This window comes from Callospermophilus lateralis, chromosome 1 (genome assembly GCF_048772815.1).
Source record: "Callospermophilus lateralis isolate mCalLat2 chromosome 1, mCalLat2.hap1, whole genome shotgun sequence".
Taxonomy (NCBI): domain Eukaryota; kingdom Metazoa; phylum Chordata; class Mammalia; order Rodentia; family Sciuridae; genus Callospermophilus; species Callospermophilus lateralis.
In genome coordinates, this window is record NC_135305.1 from 127,477,841 (window position 1) to 127,502,941 (window position 25,101).

Here is a 25,101-nt window from a genome sequence, read left to right on the forward strand (position 1 = left end):
GTTCTAAAATTAAATCACAACTCATGGTCAGAACTGTTGAGAACATTTTCTAGAGACATGGCCTAAGCAGCCCAGCATGGGACCGCAGAAGCATCTGAAGTCCCCGTTCAGCCCCCGCCCTAGGCAGCCCCCTCATCTCTGACGCAGCGTGTGTGACAGCAGCCAATGTGGCCGTGATGTGGCAAGAAGACCAGCCTCCTGGCTGCCTGGGCAGCTCCACAGTGAGCCTCCAGGCACCCTTTACCCTGGCATGCAGGCCATGCTCAGCCATAGGAAGCTGCGTCCAACCTGGATGGTCATCCACCATGTCATGAGCCTCTGGTTGGCTGTCCTCTGGGCTTGCTGCTGCTGGAAGCAGCAGCCCTCTAAAAGGACACACGTCCTCCTGCTCGCTGGTTGCACATCACCCAGCCATACATCAGGGCCTCTCGCTCAGGACTGTGCAACCTTCTGATAATCTTGAGCCTCTGGACACTTGGATCCTAAACAGGCCCAAGGTGTCATTGCCCTTGGGTTCCACAGTGAGAAGGACAAATCCCAGGGATGACCCAGTGAAGAGCACGCTGCCCTGCAGGGCCGTTTTCAGTCCTGTTTCCCCAGGGGAATGGCTGAGTTCATCTTAATACACGTTCAAGTTCAAGTTCAAAGAACCTGCTAGGTGTCTGGTTCTGTCTGTCCCGCCAGTCCAAGGGCACAGAGATGAGGTGCTGAGATTTGAAGCCCAGACAGCGGCAGTGGGAGCTCTCGACAAGGTTCGGATGGTGCTGTGTGGAGTGGGGCTGGCAGTCTCCTGCCCAGGGGGTCTGGGAGCTAATTCAGAGCGTATGCTCCCCATGTTCCCAAGCACAGGCGGACACGTCCAGGCCCGTGCCCCTTGGCTCTGAGCCCGTGGGCCTATGGACTCCCTAGAGGCTCTGTCTCCCTAGGCTCAGGCTCCCTGTGAAGCAATCCTGTCACTCACATTGCAATGAGGAAACTGAGGGAGCAGGTGTGGTAGGAAGGTGTCCAGGTTCACGTGGCTACAAGCACAGGGCCCAGACCTGGCCCAGGCTGCCTGGCTCCAGAGTCTACTGGGCCACGCGCCCTCCCTCCATTAGGCCAGTCAGGGCTCCCCTTGAGTGCTGCAAACCTGTCACTTCCTGGGCAGAGCACCAGCCTAGGCCTTCCTGGGTCACCATCCCAACCTCTGCCCTGCCCTCTGGGGCCTCTATATGGGCCCTCCCTGAACACTATCCTGAAGTCCTCCAGAGGCCCAGGTCACCTCTCCCCTTCTCCAGTGTCCACTGCAGGCCTTCCTCAGCCTTCCCACACCACCCCTGCCCACACCTGTGACCTCAGGCCCTGCAGGTGAACTCCATGACAGAGAAACTGAGAACCCCCCAGCAGAAACTCTGTGGCTTCTCTCCCAGCCATGAGCTTGGCCCCTCTGCTGACTCCCACCCTCCCTCCTTCACCAAGACCACTCGCCACCCAGTGCCCCACATCTGCCCCCGACCCCTGCCTGCTCTCTGAATCTGCAGCCTCCACACCCCAAACACTCTCTCACCACCTGGTAAACCTGGAAGTGGGGGCAGCTCACCACTTTCCATCGGGACCCCTGCCACAGCTGAGCACCTGCAGGGTCACCCAATCCCCTGGTACTGACATGGAAACCCAGGCTCCCACAACCACCTGCATGAGGCCAGAGCTCCTGCTCAGGGCTGCAGGCCCAGGTCTGACCCGGCAGGAAGCTGCTTGCCAGAGGCACAGCCCGCCCTCCTGGTCACCTGCCCAGGGAGCCTCTTGAAGAAGGAGCCCCTGACTGCAAATTGGTGCAACCACTCTGGAAAGCAGTGTGGAGATTCCTCTGAAAACTTGGAATGGAAGCACTATTCGACCCAGCTATCCCACTCCTTGATCTATACCCAAAGGACTTAAGCTTACTAAAGTAGGGCAGCCACATCAATGTTCATTGCAGCTCAATTCACAATAGCTAAACTGTGGAAGCAAACTAGATGCCCTTCAACAGATGAATGGATAAAGAAAATGTGGTGTAGATACACAATGGAAATTACTCAGCATTAAAAGAGAATAAAATCATGGCATCTGCAGGTAAGTGGATGGAATTGGAGAATATCATGCTAAGCTAAGTAAGCCAATCCCCAAAAACCAAAGGCTGAATGCTCTCTCTGATAAGTGGATGCTGATCCACAATGAGGTGAGGCATGGGGAAAATGGAGGAACTGTGATTGGGTAAAGAGGAGGGAGGGGGATGGGGGCAGGAAAGATGGTGGAACGAAACGGACATCATTATCCTAGATATGTGTATGACTGCACATGTGGTGTGACACTACACCATGTACAACCAGGGAAATGAAAAGCTCTGCTGCAATTGTGAACAATAAATCAAAATGCATTCTGCTGTCATATATGCCTAATGAAGATAAATAAATTCATTAATAAAAAAATAACAAAAGGTTTTAGGGCTAGATGGTGGTGACAGTCACACAGCATTGTGAATATATTTCATGTATTTAAAGTCATTAAATTGTATGCTTACAACAGATGAAAATGAAAATGCTATGTTTTATATATTCATTTTTTTAAATTTTTTAGTTGTAGATAGACACAATATCTTTATTTTTATTTATTTATTATTAGTATTATTTTTATGTGGTGCTGAGGATTGAACCCAGGGCCTCATGCATGGGAGGCAAGCGCTCTACCACTGAGCTACAACCCTACCCCTATATGTTCATTTAACATTAATTAATAAATTAATTAGAAGCCCCCCCAAAAAAAGCAAGTGTGGTGAGATGCACAATGGATCTTCTTCAGCCGTGAAGAATGAAATCATGCTATTTGCAAGAAAATGGGTAGAACCCAGAGCATTATGTCAAGCAAAATAAACAAGGCTCAGGAAGTCACAGGTTGCATGTTTTCCCCCATATGAGGAAGCTGAGGAGGAAACAGGAGGGGAAATGTAGGGAGGGGTCTCACAGAACTCAAGGGAGGTCAGTAGAGAACAGTGGACGAAGACAGAGGGGGAGGGAGGGAGGTGCTGGGGAGCTGAGCTGCCACATTGCACTGCTGTATCTGTGTGTGGGAACATGCAGCAGCAACTGTCACCACGCACCACACCGGGGACCCAGGGCAGGAGTGTGGGGAGCAGCACTGTGCAGGCTGTCCTGCCGGGCTGTCACTGGGTCCATGCCAACACTCACCCGGTGGACTGAAGGTGGCCTCCCAGGTCATGGAATCCTCACGTGTGTACAGTTCCACGGAGCCTTTGCCGCCTGTGGAGCACACCTTGAACCCGTTGGAGATGACCTGTCCCCCATATGCAGAAGGGATGGGTCTGGACTGTTCTTCCTGTGTCTTCCAGAAGAAGGAGAATGTGACCCCTGAAGAGAGAGAAGGATGGGTCAGTGGAAGGACGAGGGAAGAGCTGCTCAGAGCCCAGAAAGCACCTGGTGCTCTCAGCCACCATCTGTTAGGGCTCACAGGATGCCAGGCACTTTTCTAAAGGTTTCATATAAATTACCTCCTTTTCTGTTTTTTGATGGAACCCAAGGGTGCTCGACCACTTACACCCCAGCCCTTTTAATTTCTTTATTTTCAGGTAGAATCTCACTAAGTTATTGAGGCTGGCCTCAAACTCCTGCCTCAGCCTCCCAAATCACTGAGATCACAGATGTGCATCTGAATTAGCGCAGCTGAATTGCCTCTTTTTAGAGTGCAGTAACCTTGCTGCCACCCCCATGACACAGCGGAGGCCACTGAGGCCAGTTTGCCCAAGGCCACCAACACAGTGGCAATGGAGATCAAAAGTGGCCTAACCTGTGGCACAGACAGAAATACACACCAGCCTGGGCTCCGCCCCTTCACCAGACCCATGGCGCAGAGCTCCCTCAAAATCTCCACCAGAAACGAATTTGCAGAGAAAGGATCCATTCCATGCCCGCACTCATAAACCTCGTTCTTGGAGGAGCTGACCACCTGTGACCGTCCTGCCATCCGTAAACGCTCTTCCGCCCGTCATTTTTATGTCCAAGCTGCGCCACATCCTAACCAGGACTCACAGCTTTTTTAAACAGTCTCACTGTTGAGTCTTAGGGTTTTCTTCAAATTTTAGAAGGAATAGTCCAAATAGAAGTGGAAGCTAGTCCCCACCACATACCTCAAATTCTATGCCTTTAGGGTAAATCCCAACGGGGACTTCCTTTCAGCTGCCTAGAAGCAGCTTCTAGGGTTTCCTTGTCTGTGCAGCTCAAGTCCAAGGGTTGAATCTGTGAGGCTGGTAGAGACACAGCAGCAAGTCCAGTCCCGATGCTGTGCTGGACTGAGTGGTCACTGTCCCCAGCACTGGTGTGCAGGAGCTCGGACAGGGTGGACGTGTCCCTCCCTCCACAGACGCAGACTGAACCTGAAGACCAGCGGCTCTTGACAGGGAAGGTCTGGGTGGCCCTGGCTCAGGGCCATGGTGGCTCCAGCCGGTGGACCATTGGACTGAGGCCTCCCGGGGCTGCACTGTGGAGCTGGTGGCCTCTCCCCCTCTGCTGCTCCTCTGCCTGCAGGTATCTCCGCCCGCCTGCCTTCCCTGGCGTGCGAGAACAGAAGTAGGTGGTGTGTGCATGTCCTCTAAGCTGGCCACCTGCTGGACTCGATGTAAGGTGGACTGAGCCGCCTGCCTGGTCCCTCTTTGCTGGACAGCACTGTGGTGACAGCGTGCCCGTGACCTGCCCAGGGTTGATGGAAACAAGCCAGGCTAGGCAGGGGGCTGCGCTTGTCCTGGGTCTATTTATACAAATGGCAACAAAGTCACTTTAGGTCTAGCTTCAGATGAGGTTGAGGACACAGTTCTGAGAGTCCCTGATCACCTGTATGACCCATGTCCTCCACTGCCACACTTGGGCAATGCCTTGTGGATCAGCACATAGAGGCGACTCCTCCAAAGGCCTGTGAGGGTGACCTGCTCTGTAGACAGTGGGTTCAGGCCTACGCCATCGATTGGAATGTGGGAAACAGCACGATTTTTATCACCCCAGCTTGAAATTTCTCCTTTGTATTTTTCATAGAAGAGGAAACCTTGTGATTTGGAGCATCCCCAACCTGAGAAATGACAAGCCTGTGGGGTGACAGAGGTACCTGTTGCCCTGATATGCTCAGTGTCCACCATACACATGCCTGGAAGATCTCACTGTGCCCTGTAATTAGGCACAACTGCTGTGTGATGACCAAAAGTGTATTTTTTAAAAAGAAGAATCTCAAAAGCCGGAGGGTACCCGGGCCTTCCTGGACTTCTGGGAGGTGCCAGCGTGGAGCCTAAGCCACGGAGAGTCCTGCAGAGCAGAGCCCTGGGGACGCCCGTGACCTGTCCCCATCACGGAGGTGCCACTTCAGGAGCAGGCGGTGACATCAGGCCTGGCCTGCATCCACACTCACCCTTGTACCTTGGGGCACGGCAGAGGAGGGCTCCGGGGCCAGACCAGCTGTTCCCCCCCAGCCCGCCTTGCACTGTGGTGGCTCCGAGGCCAGCGCCAACCCCAGCCTGCCTGAGGCGTCTCTGCACTCAGGAACAGCCAATTTCACAGGGAAGTGAGCACAGCACATTGTGAAATTCCTGTTATGAAACGTATTCCCAGTGGAATTCACAGAAGTCAATCTTTTTACAAAAACTTGCTGCATTTAAAAATTCCTTTCACTCAATTAAAAATAATCCTGTCTTGGCCTAATGTCTCTCTGGCCAGAAGAAAAATAAAAATAAAAAATTCAACACAGTGTCAGGTAAGGGTCAGGTAATAAAAATTAAGATGGAAAGTAGGTTGGTGCTGAACCCGGGGACACAGGGTGGGCAGAAGGCCCGTGGTGGAGGCCAGCCTTTCGTGTCAGTGGCTCGGCCTGGCTTCCGGCCCGGTAGGGCCTGATCCAACCTCTGTCTGCATCTCCAGGGGTCTGAAAAGATGCACAGGGACCTTGAGAGTGCCATGTGGGGGACCGTGTCTTGAACTTGGTCCAGAGGAGGGAAAACAGATGGCACCAGAGAGGAGCAGGGTGCTGACAGGGGGAGTCCACACTGCTGAGCCCTGGGTGCCTCTCCGTCCAGACACCGAGGAAAGGCCTTCAACAAGACGGACGGCGAACAAAACCCGGGAACCAGATGTGGCAGGTGGCAGAAATGTCTGCCACGTGTGCCCCACATAGCCGATGGTGCAGGGACAGGTCTGCATGGCTTCCAGCAGACGAGAAGGCCGCTCCCTCCTCGTGTGCACAGCGCTGTACGTTCAAGATGTGATCGCCAGAATCCGAGGACCACTTCCTGGCAGCTGGCCGGCTCCCCATGACCTCCACAAGTGCCAACTCTTCATCCTCCCAACAAAACAGCCAGTCCCAGCTTGAGGGCATGAGCGCCTGGGCCTCTTGGAGGGCTGCCTGTCAGCCTGCCACAGTGTCCAGGCAGAGAAGGGCTCTCCACTGCTGTAGACATGGAGGCTTAGCCACTCACCTCTTAGGGAGCCTGTGGAGTGCTCCTTGCCCCAGCCTGTGGGCTGTGAGTGACCAGCCCAAACCTAGCATGAAGGGGCAGAGGCCACCAGTGGCCAAGTGTCACAGGACCCCTAGCTGCCAGCCTGGCCTCCCAGCAGAAGCCATAGGACCCAGGCAGAGGGCTAGTACCCGGAGAACTCCGTGCACTGCAGACAGATGGTCAGGAGTGGACAAGAGGGTTGGCCAGAAAAGCACAGACCAAAGTCCACTCGGTACCCATAGAGTTTTGAGACTCATGAGAAAATAGCCAAAAGAGACACTGTTGAGTCAGGCTGGGTGGAAGGGCCACGTGATCCCAGCAGCTCAGGAGGCTGAGGCAGAAGGATCACAAGTCCAAAGCTGGCCTCAGCAACTTTGCAAGGCCCTGAGCAACTTAGTGAGACCCTGTCTCAAAATAAATAATAAAAATGGCTGGGAATGTGGCTCAGTGGGTGAGCACCCAGGGATTAGTCCCCAGAACAGAGAGAGAGAGAGAGAGAGTGCGATTGTGCACGAGCACTCAGAAGCCGGAAACCTTGGACAAAGAAACAATAGCAAGTTCTGAAATTTTTAAGAAACCCAAATCATTCCGAGTCTGCCACTTCCAAAGACCTGTAGACCCTCAAAGGGGCAGGTGAAGCTCGTATGTTCTGAATGAGGTCAGTGGGATGTTAGTTTTGTCCTGTGATTATACAAGATGCTGGCATCCAGGGACATGGGTGAAGGACGCATGAGATCTCATTATTTTTTGCAACCATTTATTGATTAACAATTATCTCAAAAAAATTTTTTTTTAACACCTTAAGTAACAAAAGATGGTTCTGGGCCAGAAAGGCCTGGGCTCTGGCCTGGTCACCCAGGGTTACGGTGCCTCTCAGGAAGTTGGACCTGCTTAGTCGACCAAGCTCCCTAGAATCAAATTCGAGTTTCTCTCTTTGTTAAGTGCATAGGTGACGCAAAGGGAACCTCTGGACTCTGGGGTTCCATCCAATGTGGCCTCCATGCAGGACAGAGAGGCAGATGAGCTACGCCCCAGGGCTGAGTCTCTCCGCCATGGAGTGACCAGCTGCCAGCTCCTCCCAGCCAGCCTGTGTGGGCAGCAGAGACTGCAGGGTCGAGAGCCTCCTGGCCAACCCAGGAGCACCAGAGACATCAAGGCTAATGGCCACCAAGGCCCTGCCGTGGGCCCAGTTACCCCATCTCTAAGGCAGGCACAGTGGATGAAAGCTTCTTTGAGAACCACTTCCTTCACTGTGGTCCCCTGACCCAGAGACCCAAGAAGGACAGCGACTGAGTCCACGCAGGGCTGGTGATCCCCAGTCCATCCTCAGCCTCCACCCTGCAACAAGGGCAGCATTTTGCTGACAGCTTTTTCAATGACCTCACGCAAAGGGAAGAGAGTCATTGAGTCCCAAGAGAGGGAAGTGCGCAGGGAGATCCTCTAGCCACCGCTCCTGTGCTGTCAGAGCCGGGGAAGGTCTGGGCATCTTCAGGGGACAGAGCAGGACACCTTCATGGAGGGAGGAAGGGAAAGCTGAGGGGTCCCACAGGTACACGCCTTCCTGGCAGCAGAAGCCCTCGCGGCTGAGCCGATCAAAGGCCTCGTGGAAGTCACCCAAGATAGCATGTGGCACAGTGTCCGGAACGGCTTTCCAACGTCAGAGGGGTCCAAGGTGGGTCCTCCTTCTCTCCCTCTTGGTCCTCCTCCTCCTCTTCCTCTGGCCGTCACCCAGGTTGTGGTTTATTCCATGTCGGATAGCATCACTGTCACCAACAGCAGTCGATCCCCCGGAGACGGGAACAAGCAAGTGAAGCAGCTCTATGGTGGACCCTTCCGTGCTGGGACGTGCCTGTCTTCACTGTCACTTGACCTTTCACTGTGGCGGGGACGCCTGGCATGAGCAGTAGGGCCACCCCCCCCCTCATCAATAGACACCCCAGGTTGCTGCCTGTGGAAGGGACCCTGTGGCAGCCACGGCCCATCGCGGCACACCTGACGGGAGGCCTCTGAAGAGACCTAGGCACCAGCAGGGTGGTCGGCCTGGACGCACTGTCCAGTAGATGTGCAGAGTTCAGGCACTCGGAGGAGTGGTGGCCGAGACACCGTCCTCATAGAGCCAAAGGCCATAAGGGAGACCTGAGCAACCAGGCCTGTGGACTGCAAGTCCTGGGGAGGACACGCCCAGGGACTGCAGGCACCCAGGACAGGAGCACCTGCCAGGAGCAGGTCCCTGCCTGGGAGCTAGGAGCTGGCGGGCCTGCCGAGGGTGACGGGTCTGCCAGGACCACCCAGGGAGGGGCCTTCCAGCCCCTGTTCACACCGGGAAGCAGGTGGAAGGAGACCCTGGTGTGAAGGCACACAGACTATCCCTGGGGTTGGCAGTGTCCCTTGGCCTTTCTCTCCAAGGCCCCCATGGCTCCTTTATTTAGCAGCTGGTGGCCATGAAGCGTTTGCCAAAAGGCAAACCCGCCACGGCTCACAGGATGCAGGAAGCAGATGCTGGAGGAGCTGCGTGGGTGGGAGCAGAGGGAAAGACGTCCTCTCTCTGAGAGAGCAGGGAACAGCCAGGCTCCTCAGATGGCCGCTCTCTGGAGAGCTCGTGCCTCACCCCCTCCCAACACATTCTTTTTAAAAATCAGCTGAAAATACGAGCGGAGAGGACACCCGGCTCTGGAATGAGGAATGCAAAGTGGCCTGGGGTGGGGTCCTCGCTCCTTAAACGTTGGTCTTATTATAAGAATAATGGGCTGTCACCCCATGTCCCCCACCAAGTGTGGAGGGGGTGGCTGGACAGATCCCCAAGGGCCCATCCACGTCTTCCAAGTCCTAACTGTGCGACCTCCGCCGTGTCCAGACACTGCCCGTATTATTATGAAATACGGTCGAATCAACCTGCTCTGGACATTTGCCCTCCTGATGATCTCACCCTGAGTGACGCGTGGAAACACATCTCCATGAGACATCGTGTTAAAATAGAGCACAGCCCTCGGTTGTCACGTTCCCAGTGTCCCCTGACACAACCTCGCACCCCTCCCACTGTGAGACTTTGATTTGAACAATGCTGGGCAGATGACCTTGTTTGGGTCCCTGGGACCCAGGAAAAGCCCCTGACCAAAAGCAGTGAGTGGGAAATGCATGCATCACCCCGTGTGGGTGCAGCAACCTGTGTGGGCCCAGCACCAGGTGCTCTGCAAGGCCAAAGTCCAGACACGGGGAGAAAAGTCCAGCTCTCCAGGGCCAGCGTCCATCTCGCCAGCATCGTGTCCCAGACACAGTTGCCTCAGGCTTCCTGGCTTCCTCCTGGGTCTGACCATGATGTCAAGTGCACATGTGAGGGACACCCCCCAGGGCTCCAGGTGGTCCCAGGGCAGGAGGCTGTCCCCAGGGCAGGACGAGAGGCAAGCCCTAGCTCTCCCCCATTCCAGCTCTGGATGTCTCACTTCTTCAGGGCTGAGCAAACGAGGGCCAAGTGTGGGTGACCAGGATGGTGCATCCTGAGGCTCCAGGTGGGCCAGGGCCAGGGGAGTCCAACCACGGCCGCCCGAGGCAGAGGGACCTCAAGGCAGGAAGATGGCCGTCCTGTTGGGGAGAGACCCTGCTGCAGAAAAAAGCTGGAGCCGCCACTAGAGGGCTGCAGACCCCAGCAGCCCCTCCATGGCTGGCCTCCGGTGCCAAGGTCTGTCCCTTGGTCTTGACACACCATGGGAGGCACATGGGAGGCACACGGGGTGAAGCTCGTTGACCTGTCTACTGATTAAGAGGTCCACTCAAAGCTGTGTGGCTGCCCAGGCCACCATAGAAAGGATCAGCCCTGGTCAGGAGCCCTGGACATACCAACCTGCCAACCTAGCTGAGGTCACATGCAGGAAGCTGAGGATGGTGGCCTGGAGGGGGCCATGGTGGTCTAGAGACAGAGGCACAACATAAAGCAATTTCTCAAGAAAATCAGAAATCCTTGACATTTTCTATTTGTTCTGGGGTTGTTTTGTTTTGTTTTGTTTCATCATTGTTTTGTTTGTTTATTTTTTAGAGTCTTGGCAAGTTGCTGAGGCTGGCCTCAAACTTTTGATCCTCCTGCCTCAGCCTCCCAAGTAGCTGGGATTGCAGGCGTGCCGAGCCTGGTGAAAGTCTCCTTTTTTTTCAATGTCGGCAGCTAATTAAAATTTTAATCCTGCTTCTGACAAGCTGTGCATGGACCTAGAGCAAAGTTCACTCCAAGGCCTCTAGTTCTTGGCCTTGGAGTTGGGGAAGTTGTCAGGATTCTGATTTCCAAAAGCCACCCTTCCCTCGGTGCCACCATCTCCCATCCAGTGGGCACCTGGGATGGTGTCAGTCACAGGACACCTGGGCCAGCCCTTTCAGCCCCAATCCAGAGAAAGTCCCGTGCTGCAGCCCAATCTGCGGAGAGGCTCCTTCCCCATAGAAGCTGCTCCCTGGAAAGCCTCACAGACCTCGCCTCCCAAGCCTGGGGCAGGGACACTCTGTTCTCCTGGCTGCCAGCTGCTGTCACTGGGCCTGGGCTTGTTTGGGCTTTGGAGAGACAAACAGCCTGGTGTGTTTTGAGGTCTGACTTAGGACCAGCTCATACTGTCTGTGCGCCCAGCTCAGCGGCCGACCTCAGAGCTGCTCCATACAATCCCAGGTCCCCAAAGCCCAAAACGCCGCCGCCTCGTGTCTGTGGCTCGTACAGCACTTGCTTATTTTCAGGGAATTGCGTGTTCTCTCAGAACCACGCACAGCGACCCGTCGCCCGAGGCCGTCTGCCCCCAAGTCTCAGAGCCTCACAGAGGCGGCGTCAACTTCCCCCCAGAAATGGACCCTTTCCTTTTGCTTCAAGGAAGAAAACCCTGAAGGCCCCAGCTGGCTGGACGACGGCAGATGGCAGTCCCTGAGGGTTCCCAGGCGGCCCAGCGAGGCCGTGTGGAGTCAGGCTGCATGCGCAGGCTGCAGGGAGAAGCAGGCAGGAAGGGCCCTCGTTTCCCTCTTGCACACGTGGACTTGCTGCGGGCACAGGCCTGCAACCATGGGCTGGGACAGTCCCATCCAGCGTCCCGCCACCCTCCCTGGGCCTGACTGAGGCAAACCTGCGTGAGGGTTAACAGGCACGCCCCGCCCGGTCCGTCACCCACATGACCAGAGCCAGAAATAACGCTGCGGTGGCCACGCCGTCTATTTCCTGCCCACAGACACCACAGCGCGTGACGTCGGGGCCTGTGTCTCAGGGAGGGCTCCTTTCCCCTCTACGAGGCTAGGCACTTTGGTCTCGCAGCTCTCTAAGCCCGCACTGAGCCCTCCAGCACCAGCCTACAGTCAGGACGCAGGTTGCCCACGTCCCCCACGCCCCAGCTCACTTTGCCGTTCCATACATTCTGCAGTTAGTGGGCCTTTTGCAGTCCTGGCCAGAGGGGCAGGTGCTGCCCCGTGGGGAAACCGGCACCCAGAGGCCTAGCACTCACCCTCAGGGCCGCACTGGGCAGGGCTGCTGATGCAGGAGGTCCGGAGCCTGCCATAGTAGAGCAGCGTCATGCCTCTCTCCTCCTTGAGGTAAATGCCTTTGTTGACCTTCCCCTCCACAATGTCTAGGGAACAAGAGGGACATCGTCACACGTGAGCCAGCCCAGAGCCTGGAAGTCTGAGGATGCCCGAGGGGTTGCAGGTAGCACCACATATGCATACCATATCCACCATCACAATACACACACCCAGCATCCCACATTGTTCTAGGGTGCTAATAGCATTGTTAATATTTAATTATTAGTAATTAAACGATGAATAATTTATAAGTCTAAATGTTAGGTAATAAGTCACTGTATCCTATGAAATTGTGTTCTGTTGGCATCTCCTATTTATTACAGCGTCATGATAATGTACCTATACCATTTGCTAACGTTGGGCCACCGGAGCGAGAGGGTGGTGGTCCCTGTCCCCAAGCACCAATGGCACCCGCATGCTCTGCAGGCCCCCCCACCCACCTGCACTGACTCCCCAGTGAAGCATGTTCCGAACAGGTCTGTGAAGCAACCACTGAGCCCTAGTCCCACACGTGTGAAGCCACAGCTTGTGGGGCCATGCTCCAGGGGACACCAGGGTGACATCTGCACAGTCCCAGGGGTCACAAATCCCACAGAGGCACTTCTCTACCCAGACACCTGCTTCATGGCTCCCATCATGAAGGTGTCTGATGCCGTAAGTGGCCTACAGAGCCGATGGGTGACGATTATAAACACCCAGGGCCACGGGCACCTGTGGGCAGGGGTCAGTACTCAGGCCCCCCTCCCCATGTAGAAGGAAGGAGAAAGTGTGTTTCCGGTGCTCCTGGAGCACAGGCCATCCTGACTGACCTGGCCCGGGCCAGCTCTCCAACAGCCACCATCACGAGAACTCCTCTGGCTCAGAGCTGTCTTTTCTGCCTTTAGACTCACTCATTATTTGTCTTCTCCCACTTATTGCCAGGGGAGAGCTGTGTCTTACCCCATGTGCTGGACAACTCGCAGCTGCCCAACCAAGCTGGGCCATATAAAGCCCTGACCAGGCTGTTTGCTTGGCAAAATTAATTTTGGAGGCCAACCACACCAAATCAGATGAAGTGTCAAAAGAGATCAAGGCGAGGCCCTCCCTGCCCTCCATCAGCCCTGGTCCTCTGCAGCCACCAAGCAATGCCAGTCTCTGTCTCTCTCACTGTGAGCTGCGTGGGGAAAACACGAGCGTGTGGCCCTGGAGGTTGTTAGATGAGACAGGGACTGAATCGTGGCCCTCGGGTGTCTGAGACGGCTCCCCATGACTTCAGGTCACTGAACTTAAGGTTGGTAGGAGATCAACTTTGGGATGAGGTGTTCTCAAACCAGCTTTAATTTTCCATGAAGAGAGCATGATTTTCCCTCCTCCCAAAATACAATCCATTTGAAAATCCTATTTCTGTGTTTAGAAAATATATCATTAGTTTTATTCTGAGACAAACAGTGAACCGGAGAGCATGGTGCTGTGGTCACCTCCCAGACACCAGGGCTCCTCCCTCAGACCCAACCCTGCTGGTCTTGCTGGCCCCTGGCTCACCCCTGGCTCACCCCTGGCTCACACCTGGCTCACACCTGGTAACACCTGGCTAACCCCTGACTCACCTGGCTCATACCTGGCTATCACTTGGTAATACCTGGCTCACCCTGGCTCATATCTGGCTCACCCAGGCTCATACCAGGCTCACACCTGGCTCATATCTGGCTCACACCTGGCTCACACCTAGCTAACACCTGGCTATCACTTGGTAACACCTGGCTAACCCCTGACTAACCCCTGGCTCATACCTGGCTCACACCTGGCTAACCCATGGTAACGCCTGGTTATCACCTGGTAACACCTAGTAACTCCTAGCTCACACCAAGCTAACATCTGGTAACACCTGGTAACACCTGGCTAACCCCTGGCTCACACCTGGCTAACCCCTGGCTCATACCTGCTAACCCCTGGCACATACCTGGCTCACACCTGGCTAACCCCTGGCTCATACCTGATAACCCCTGGCTCACACCTGGCTCACTCCTGGCTAACACCTGGTAACACCTGGCTAACCCTGGCTCACACCTGGCAACACCTGGCTAACTCCTGGCTCACACCTGGCGACACCTGGCTATCACCTGGTCACACCTGTAACACCTGGTTATCACCTGGCTCCGTCTCAGCCTGTACTTGGCTAGCCGCTCCTTTGCTGGCTGAGAGCCGAGTCCGGCAGATTGAGGGGATGGGCCTTGAACTCACTGTAGATCAAAGCCTGGGAGGAAGCGGACACTGCTCACCTACGGTCGCAGAGAGATTGGAGTAGGCAGAGTCATTGGCAAACACAAGGGTGGAATTGTGGGGAGGGAGCACAGTGAGGTTGTGGGCTTGCAGCGCTGGGCGGGCGACAAAAGAGAAAGACAACAGATAAGTGAGACAAGGAACAAGAGACCACATATCTCTCAACGCCACCCACCCTCCCCCAGCCCCTGCCTGGTACCGCAGAGCCCCCAGCCAGGACCCCCGAAGACCCCAGGGGCTGGTTCCTCGCCCCACAGGGGACGTGGTTGAGAGATATGAGAGTGAACATGGCCACTGATGAAGAGAGCGCTGACAGTCACAATGGCACAGGACTGGGGGACACGGCATGGACACAGCCACGTGAGACAGTGACAAAGGCACAGACAGGGGTCGGCCACAAACAGCCAAGCGGCTCGTCCCTGAGACATCACAGTGGGTAGTGTCCCCACACGAGGTGCCGAGGGTGCCTGTTCCCCCTCCTGTCCCTTGGAGGCCTGGCGACAGTAGGGTCACACAAAGCGGGCCAGCAGGGAGGGGTGTGCTGTGACCATGCACTCCAGGGCTGGGAAGGTGCTGTTGGAGTGGACACACCAGGGAGCAGAACCCAGCCCCGCGTCACTCACATCTGAGTGACGGCCGCTGCACGAGGAGGGTGTTCGCAGGCAAGGTGTGCAAAGTCAGGAACACTGAACCTAGAGCAATGAGCTCGGGGACCAGGACAGAGATGTATGCATGATTATTCAGGCTCTTGTTTGAAATGACTGCTGAAATTTTAGTGGTTGGGTCCTGAACAATGATCCATTTCCACTCAGTGAGATGACTGCTTTTCAAAAGCTTGAAAACAAAGGCCCTGGGAAAAGCACATTCGACTGTAACCAGGGAAAGTGGTTGTTTCACTCTGAGCCCACCTGGGCTCACACCTGCACAGGGACACTCTGTCCCTGCCATGCAGATCATCACAGGAGGCTCGGGGTGGGGGTGGGGGGTTGGGGGCAGCCAGGCTGGGGACAGGGCCTGCACAGCCACGCACCCTTCACGGCCCCTCTCCTCGACCTTGCCCCGGGGCAGACACTGGCTCTGCTGCCACTCAACAGGCAGGTTTTGAGGAAGCGTTTTAGGACCTTAAGCAGTGACTTCCATAGCACAAGTGTCACAAGGACGAGGAGATCGCTGTGTGCTGGTGCAGGAGGCAGCCAGCCAGCCACGTGGGGATTCAGGACTGGCCAGAACATGGCTAGAGCCCGAGTCGGGACATACAGCCAGCCTTTGCCCTGTGTGTCAGCCACGCAGTGGACTCTCCAGCAATGAATAGACCAAGGTGAACTGAACGCTACCTCCGGCTGTTCACACTTGGGCCTTAAGGAGAAATTCTCACTGGAATGGGGAAAGTGCTCAGGGATAGCTCAGTTTCCTCCTGCTAACAGATGTCTGAGCTGTGAACCAGAGACCCTGACACTCTCCATCGTTAGACATGTCCTAGGTGACATTTCATCTCCGTGGGAACTGACTGGGGTGTGTGACGACATGGCCGTAGACAGGACAGCTTTGCCTGGTGAAACAGTGCCCCCCAACCTGTGAGCCCATTGTGGGTGGCCCAGATCTTGACACCTTGACGCCACCTGCACTGCAAACACGTACTGGCCTCACACTCAGGAGGCTCCGCCGAGGAAATCCTGCAATAAGGTCTTGAGTAAATGCACATCTCAGTCGTGTTCTGAATCAGATTCTGTTCTTCCCTTGTAAGAAGATACAGACGTTCTAGGGAAATATTTTGCAATGATCCTCAGGAAAGCTGCACAAATACTGGTTCACCAGCATCATCTGGCTCCAAGCAGATGCCATCGACCTCCGTCCTCCTCTGTCCTCCAGGGGCCCCGCCTCCGCCACCCCTCCCTCCTATAGGCTCGCACACCAGGTCTACCTCCAGTTGTATCCTGAAGTTCATGAATCCCATCCACGGTTTCCAACGGCCAGTAATGGGAAGCAGAAGCCAGGACTGCAAACCCTGGGGGAAAAGAAATCAAACTCTCAAATCACCATTGAAACAATGAAAGACCTGGAGATGGGGAAGGACCTGGAGACGGAGGACCGTGACCAGCCCGTGGCTGAAGAGGCGTTTGATACAGTTCAACACAACTACTTGGAGGGACAAGAACTCAACTAGAAACCGATGAGTGGCTCCTTAACTGGACAAAGCAGGCCACATGGATGGAGGCCTCTTAACCCATGGGAACAGCAGCCTCGGCTCATGCTTGACAGTGGGAGGCCAGGACCGTGCCTATTGGCATCAGGAAAAAGGCGAGAATGTCCATCATCCCGTCACCAAACTTGGCTTTAGAGATAGCACCTGATGCGGCTGGACCACAGAAGGAAACAAGCTTAAAACAAGCTTAGAGGACCCTGTGTTTATGAGGACCCCCTCGAGGTGCTTGGCAAACACCTCATCTCATCCTAACAATGACCTGTAGGATGACCGCATTCTGCACCTACTGGGGAAACTCTTGCTCCAACCTGTGCTGGCCAGCACACAGCACTCACACACAGGCCTCTCTTCATCCAGGCCTGGTCCTTCCCCTATGGCTGCTTCCTCCAGATGTCCTCTCTGAGACCAGTACTGTGAGTAGCAGGACCTTATGTGGGTATATTATTGTCTATTCTCAGGGTTCTGTGAAGGAATTGGTCATCCTTTTCCACCTGTCCGTTATAACAGAGCAAGGTGACATCCCCTCAAGATGGGCCACCATTCTCCAGCTTAAAAGAAGTCAGGGTCCCATCTTTGCTCCAGTGGGCTCTAGCATGGGCAGCCCTGAGCACATCCTTTTAGTCCTTTCCAATTACTGCCCAGATGACCAGCTATAGCAGGCACCCTTGACGTCCACTGACATAGAGTGCCCTTTATATTCTCCATTGCAAAGAAACGTCACCAAGAGGAGAGAATGGTCATCACTGTCACGGGAAGTATGCCTGATAATCGGGGTAGAAAACTACTTCAAATCATTGAGGAATTGAGCAAGGAGTTTCATTCAAATGTAATGTACAAAGCCGATAGCTTTTTGTATTTCAACAATAGCCAAAAAAAAAAAAAAAAAAAAAGAAGTTCTCATTTCTAAATGCAACCAATAAAAAGAAAACCTTTTAGAACAAAAGAACTAAAATCACACAAGATTCTCATGAAGATGCCCTGAGCAAATGAAGGCCTGACTTACTCTGGGGAGAACAGATTGATTAGCATAAAAATATCAGCTGCCCTTTAATTAATCTATAAATACTGGGAAAGTGCTGAGAGCTCTCTTGTGAGGGGAAATTTGATTATGGAACTCATATTTTTTAAAAAATAAATAAGAACAAGGCAAGCACAGTGGCCACGCCTGTGATCCCAGCTACTCCAGAGGAGGCTGAGGCAGGAGGATTACAAGTTCCAGGCCAGCCTCCATGGCTTAGCAAGACCCTGTCTCAAAGCAAAACTGAAAAAGGGCTGGGGTGCAGCTCAGTGGGGAGCCCTTGCCTGGCATGTGTGGGGCCGTGGGCTCCATTTCAGCACCACACAATAAATAAGCAAATAAGTAAGCAGAATACCCAGGACTGGACAAGGACAGCAGGGGACAGGCCCCACAGCAGAATGGTGTCTGCCACAGTCTGCCTTTCAGTGGAAGGAGGGGCCACTGAGCTCCCGGCACAGGTGGCACTGATTAGGATAAAGCTGGTGCTTTAAATCGGGAGAAATCTCATTCCACAAAAAGAGTTGGAAGCAGTTAGCCATTTGGAAAGAGTCAATAGCCTCCCCCACTCCGTGCACCCAGGCAACCTAGATGAATCAGACTAAAGTGCAATAAAACCAGATATAGAAAGCTTTCCAGGCTTATAAATTTAACTGCATTAATTTTTTAAATTTCTGTGCAGAAAAAAAATCGAACTAGATCCAACTGGGGACAAGGTTTATATAATTCATGACAGAAACATGCTGATTTCTTTTTATATGTGTTAAACTCATTATGCTAATAAAACTCCTACAAACGAGGGCTGTGGTTCGGGGGTAGAGTGCAGGGCCCTGGGTTCCATCCTGGCACCACAAGCAAATCAGCAAACACTCCTGCTGTTAAGGAAAGCAAATCAACAGAATATCTGGGCATCAAACATAATTAGGCAATTCAAAGAAGAAGATTCGAATAGCTTTAGAAATGTCAAACCACAGCAAGACGTGTGCCAGAACTGGACCCGAGAGAAAAGAGGGGGAGGGGACTAAGCAGCACATCCCCTGTGTCAGGGGTGCAGTCAGTGCGGCCTCTCTGGAGGGCCATCTGGCACCGTCCACACAGACCCCAAGCACACGGTCCCTTAGTGCGCTGATTCATCCTAGAGACGTACGTACTCGTGATCCAAGACCTGTGTGCAAGGGTGTTCCTTGTTGAATTTCTTACAGGGTCAAAAGCCTGACCACAGCCTCAGCGCTCACCCACAAGCTGGCTAAATAATCGAGGGACATCCATGCAACGATGGATGCCGCTGAGGCTGAGGTGCATGGACCACTCTTGACACTGTAAGTTAAGAAGATACGGCATCATCGTGGGCAGATAGGAGCAGAAGTCCCCGTGTGCCACTGTGCGGCCCAGGGCTCTCGATGGCACCGAGCACCACGTGCCTCAAGGAGCTTCAGAAAGGACCGAATGCTCTCACCACAGGAAGCTATGAACGTTTGGGGAGACCGTTGTCCACTGTGTGAGTGTTGGCACTCAACATCATACTCCTTCGCTACTACAACTGTCATGTTTTTATGTCCCATTCAAATAAATTTAATTTAAAAACTCAAGTGAGAAAAGCTACAGGTAACTGTGATATGCATGTGTTTGGATAGGGAGGGAGAGGAAGAGAGTGAGGCACTTGCATGGAAACTGAAGCCAGGATTGGGGAGATAAGGAAACTGAGAAACGGGGTGTCACGTGCAAGGAGATTCTTATTGCATTGACTATTGTCCTCTGAATTTAGATCCTGTGTACCTTTAAAACACACTTGATATCCACTGCACTGTTGAAGTGGCCCTGGGCAGCAGCAGGCCACAATGCAGAGGAAGGTTGGAGCCTCCTCCTAGGACCAGGATCCACCCACAGGGTGACCCACACCTGCTCGCGTGAGGTCGCTGCCTGCGTTGGTCACTTGCATCTGTCCCTCCAGTGTGCACAAGCCCCACACATAAGCCAAGGACGGAGTCGGTTCCCTAGCAGGTGGAGAACAGATGGGCACAGCCCGACCAGGTGCAGGGGAAGCAGCACTGCCCCCTGCTGCCTGCAGGCACATGGAGGCCCAGAAAAGCAACACCCAGAAGCATGCGTTCTCGTCCTCCATCGTGAACCCTTGAGACCCAAGACTGTCACTCTGGAGATGGGAAATCCTCATTGGCTGGTTATTCAATCACCTGGGATAAAACCAGAAATAAGGTAACATGTTCTACAAAGACATGGCCATCAGAACCCACCTGTAGGTCGCTCTTCTGTCCCCATTCACAAAGGGCCACAGTGGCTCTGGGCAGAAAGGTGAGGAGGGAAGTGGTGTCACCTGGACCCAGCAGTGCCCATGATGGCCAGGTGTGAAGGCTGCCCACTGTCTCTGCTGACAAGCAGCCCAGAACCAAGCTCCTGCTGCCACAAGACCCAGAGGCTACTGCTGAGTTAGCCCATAGAAAGGAAGCAAGCACTAGGGACAGCCACCTGCTGGCCAGTTCTGAGCAGGACCTTGGGGGACACAGGTGTGATGCTTGCCGATAGCACACATGTCCCTGGTTGAGCTCAGGCAGCGGAGCTGTGGCCAGGCAGCAAGCGTGCACTGTCCACTGAAGGTGGCCATCCCAGGCTGGTTGACCTGCTCAGCAGGAAGGTCCACCCAGAATCTCCAGGTCCCCTGCGTCTCGAGGGCGCTCAGGGATCCAGATGTTTTAAGTTTGGAACCTCCTAGATCTTCAGTGTTGGCAGCTTTTTAAATTGAAGTCATGTGGTGCTAACGGGGTAGACTAGCTCCAGCCCAGAGGGTCCCTGTACACCCTAAAACCACTTGTAGCCCTAAAAGTTTTGTAAAAACCAGAAAATCCCTTCTTGGTAGAAAAGCCTGTGGCTCTTTTCCAGGGTGAGGGTGACGAGAGGACGCAGGGCCGGGCACAGGGCGCTCTGTTCTCACCGGGCGGCGCCTGCTCTCACGGGGACTTCAGACAGTCCCAGCCCTGAAAAATGAAGGGACAAAGAACAAGAAGGAGCGGGGCAGGGGAAGGAGGAGGAAGCAGGGAGGGAGGAGAGGAAGAACAGGAAGAGGGAGAGGGGGAGAGGGACAGCGGGAAGCAGGGAGGAGGGGACAGGAGAAATGGGGGGAGGTCGCACGGGACAGGGATCTTCAGTGCTCATCGCCCAGTGATACCTGGGCCCTTCGGAGTCAGGCCTAGTGGCCCGCTGACCATGGGCGAGCCCATCACGGAGTCAGGGCCGCCCCACCTTCCAGTGCCGCCAGTGCTATCGTCAGTCCAGGGAGTCCCTGACCCTTGGGCTGCTTCAGGAGACCTGCCCACTTGGGGGAAGCCAGCCCTGTCCCTCACTGCTGGCCTTTGGGCTCCATCTTCACTCATTCCCTGCGGGACTCTGCCTGCTGTCCCCTGGCCTGGGGCACGGTCTCCCACATTCTGCACCAATGCCTCCTTCTAATCCTGGACACAGGATGCTCAGCACACAGGATGCTGCACTTGAATGGCCTCCCTGGCTTCCTGGACACCGCCGTGTGCAGGTCCCTGTTCCTTACTGTTTCCAGAGGTGTTGGGGTTACTGGGCAGTTCTGGTCATGTGTCCACACCTGCCCCTGTGCCGGACTCTGCTCTCCTTGGTGGGTGGCAGCCCCTGGTGAAGCAGGGCTTAGGCATGTGTGCTCGTGTGTGTGCATGTGTGTGTGTGTGTGTGTGCTCATGTGCATATGTGTGCACGCGCGTTTGTGTGCACATACATGTGTGTGCGCACATATGTGTGCACATGTGCATGTGTGCTCATGTGCATGTGTGTGCACATGCATGTGTGTGCTCGTGCGTGTGTGTGTGCGTGTGTGCATGTGGGTGGGGGCTTTGGGGTTTTGTTTTTGAAATCTCCCACATTTTTAATGTAGAGATTTAAAAGGTAACTAACAGGTAGAACCAAGGGGCCAGGATGAGCCACACTTGGACAACAGAGCGTTGACATTGCATGATCCTGCTCCCCTGCAAATCTGTCTCTGCCAAATTTCCATTTGTTCAACAGGCCGTAGGCACTAGTTTTAAAGGCTCCATCACGAACACATTTCCCTTTCTCCAGGAAGATGAAGAATGTGGTGCTGCCGTGGCCTATCAGCTAGGCCGTCCTCTCTGAGCTACGTGCTGTGTAAATACACAGAATCATAATGACTGCAATCATCTCGAGTCTCCATCCTCCTAGGAACAGGCTGGACTGTGCCGCTCCTGGGACCCCAGGACCGGCAACGACCGGGTCTTTTCCTCATACAAATGTGTCTATAAAAGGGCATGTTTATAAACTTTTGCAAAGTGGCTGCCTTCTCTGGCTGAGGCCATTTATGGGTTTGCACTAATCAGCCCTCCTGGCTTCGTAGGTTGGCCTGGGAGCAGGCCGCATGTGGAGCCTGGGTCCCTGGGAGAGGTCTCAGGTGGGCTGAGGGTCCCGGCCCTGCCAGCTCCTGCTCCCTTCTGGGTCTCCCTTCTGTTCCTGGTTTCCCTATGAAATGGGGGGCGGGCTGAGCAGACTTGGGTGTCGCTTCCAACCTTGTACGATTCTCTAAGATGACGATCTGGCCGCAAGTGGACGGTCACTACAAAAGCTCACGTTGACCTGGTGTTGTCTGTAAAGTTAACTCCCTCTCTGCCCAGCAGGCATCGGGGCACCAGGGCCAGTGTAGAAAGCACCAACATCTGCCAGTGTAGACAGACAAACAGGTACAAGCCCCTGGGGGCTGAAGGCACGCGGGTGGGCTAGCATGTTCACTTGTTCTGCCAAAGCGCAGCCAGTCCTCCAGGGTGGTACACAGATAGCTGGGAAAATATTCATCAAGCACTTTTTGGGCAGGAGGCCTGGTGCTGGGGCAGGACCATCGAGGGAAAGCGTGGCGGCCTCGGAGGCCTCCCCAAAAAGGCCTCCCCATGTCCTAGCCCTCACCTCCCGGGCCCCTGAACCTGCCTGCCTTCCCGCGTCTCCCAACTGCCCTCGGCCATCTCTGGCACGGCACCCCCAGCTCCCTCACAGCCCTGAGCCCCTGGTTAGGCCCACAGAGGACCGGCTCTGTGGCTGGAGCGTGTGCTGTCGGCAGGACACACGGCTCCACTGGAGCTCAGGAGTGTGGATGCCCCTGGTTGGCTGCTGTGGGACTTGCCTGGCTGACTGGCATTGGCGGTGGCCCCTCGCACTGCCTGCTGCTGCCGAGGCTGATGCCCTCCTCACCAACACTGAGAGCAGGTCTCGCTCTTCCTGAGGGACCCCAGGGCAGCTGTCACTCAGTGAGCACCCTGAGGGGATAGCCAGGGTGTAGCACCCCAGGGCTCTGGGGCCACAGGAACACAGTGCCCCGGGGCCACTGAGGCCTCCCCATGGGAAGGGGTAAGCAGAGCCCGAAATGCAGAAAGGAAGAGAAAGTGCAGGGCTGTGATGAGGAGAGGGACAAGGGAGTGGCCAGAGGAGGAGGAGGGGGAGGCCAAAGCAAGGTGAGACAGCGGGGGCCAGACGGCAGGACTCTGCGTCTCAGTGGCCCTTGATGGCTACAGGCACAGCTGCTTTCCTTAGGTGGCCGGCTGGAGAAGAAAGGGCCTCCACTACACTAAGTCAGGACGGGCAGGAGCGACGTTTCTATGTGGAGGGAAAGACTGACGGATTCCAACTGCTCCCTGGAGTTCAGGGTTCAGAACGCAAGCTGTGAGGACGCTCTGTCAGAGGCCACCATCTGGGAAGGGCTGGCCCAGGGCCACCTCCTCAGCGGCACTCCCTGGCCAGGACACCTGTTCAGCTGCCCTCTCTCCATCTCCTATCCCAGCCTCAGTGGGAGCAAGGTCTGGCCCAACAGCCTCCACCAACACAGCGTTGACCTGTCCCCTGTGCCCAGGCCACAGGCTCTGCTTCTTGGCTTTAGTGTTTGACCCAGGGAGGGACGCAGCTTCAGCACCTTCTTACAGAAGACTCCAGAAGCATGGAGCGGAGAGAGCAGTCTCTACCCCAGCGTGGGTGAAGGGAGGTGATGACAAGGACCGATGGCCTGGCAGCATCACAACCCGTGGGGGGAGATAGCCAAGTGGGCCCCACTTCTAAGGGTTTCCTGTGAGGGGCCCTGGGGGACCTGGCTGTGGATCTGGGCGGGCTCCCCAGAATGAGGGCAGGACTGCTCACCATGGGGCGGCCGGGAACCCCATGCTGTCAGCCTGAGTCAGCATTTCCCGGCAAAGGGTCACTCGCAGGTCCCCGACGCCCCGACTGCCACCCAGAGGCACGGGAGCGCAGGGAATGCCAGGCCCGCTGGCCGAGAGCTGGCCGAGAGCTGGCTGAGCAGTACCCAGGCTGCTCCTCCGTCCTCCTGGGCAACCTCACCCTCCAACCTCCAGACTGGGGAATCACATGGCCAAAGACAGGCCACTCTGGTGAGCAGGTCCCACGTCCAAGACTGGGCACCCCAAGGGGCTGGGGGCTCCAGGGCTTGCTGTTCTGGGGGCCTCATGTCACCAGCACCTGATGCGAACTGAGACAGAGCTCAGCCTGAGGTCTCCTGGATCACAAGAGCCCTCCTGACCCAGCCCGGTGGGGACAGAGCCACTTCCCCACCCAGGGCCCAGGACACTGATGCAGACGAGGCCGGCGGGGCTGTGGGGTAGGGGCGTCGGGGCAGAGGAGCCCAAGAAGGGCCGTCACTGGTGGCCTCAGAGTGAAGCCAGTCACTGGGCAGCACCCAGCTGGGAAGGAGGGAAGGCCCCACCGGAGCAGGGGATGGGTCTCGTACCTGGATGGTCCTGCGACCTGCCGTGGGCTCCTCGCACCTGCACAGGGAAGACCACATCGTGAGACACGGGGAACCTCACACAGAACTCCAGCGTCCCTCCCAACCAGGCACATTACCTGAGCACTGTAGCAGGTGAGGAGCAGCCAGAGGGGCCCGCAGCAGAGGGGCCGCGGCTGCCTCATGGCTCTCAGAGGCTGCAGGGGATCCAAGCGGAACTCCTGAGGGTGGAAGACTGTGTCCTCTACCTTCTGGCTCCTTGGGAGAGGGGCATCTTTTCAGGTTCGGGTCAGAAAGTCCGTTTCCTCAAAGTCTGTGACACAGGTTCTGGAAGCACGCGGGGTTTCTCTCCTGTCTCAGAACTGGAGCTCCTTCGGTGATCCAGGAGCCCAGGCGTCCAGAGCCACGTGGAATGCAAGAGGAACCCAGGCCAGGTGGCAGTCCCAAGTCCCCTTTCTGTCCAGCTGGAGCTGCGTGTCCCTCTCCTGCCCAGAATGGCGGAGCAAGGAGGCTTCCCAGCTGCGCGCCCTGGAGCTCCAGCTGCTCCCAGCGTCCCGCCCGCCCTCGGCCTCCCTCTGGTCTGGCTCCACACCTCCGCCAGCCGCTCTTGGGTGGAGAGGGAGTGAGGTCAGCTCTCCTCAAACTGTCCTCCTCTCTCTATTTATATCCCGCCCCGCTGCGTCCTTCCTGGGTCCTAACACCAGGCTGTTAGGAGCCATGGGAGCAGCCTCGGGACCCCGGACCCGACGCAGACGGGGTGTGGGTGTGGGGTGTGCACACGGGGTGGGGGGGGGGCGGGGGGCTGTGGGGCTGTGTATAGA

General features: G+C 55.4%; 1 protein-coding gene across 1 annotated transcript in view; it reads right to left on the bottom strand.

The window, feature by feature from the left end:
* Positions 1-24,863, bottom strand: part of Adgrd1 (adhesion G protein-coupled receptor D1) — a 97,410-nt gene extending 72,547 nt beyond the window's left edge. The window contains 5 exon segments of the mRNA XM_076866320.2: positions 3,204-3,383; positions 11,962-12,084; positions 16,218-16,301; positions 24,284-24,320; positions 24,400-24,863. Coding sequence (XP_076722435.2) covers positions 3,204-3,383; positions 11,962-12,084; positions 16,218-16,301; positions 24,284-24,320; positions 24,400-24,465 — 490 coding nt within the window. The 5' untranslated portion in view covers positions 24,466-24,863.
* Positions 24,864-25,101: the final 238 nt, after the last annotated feature.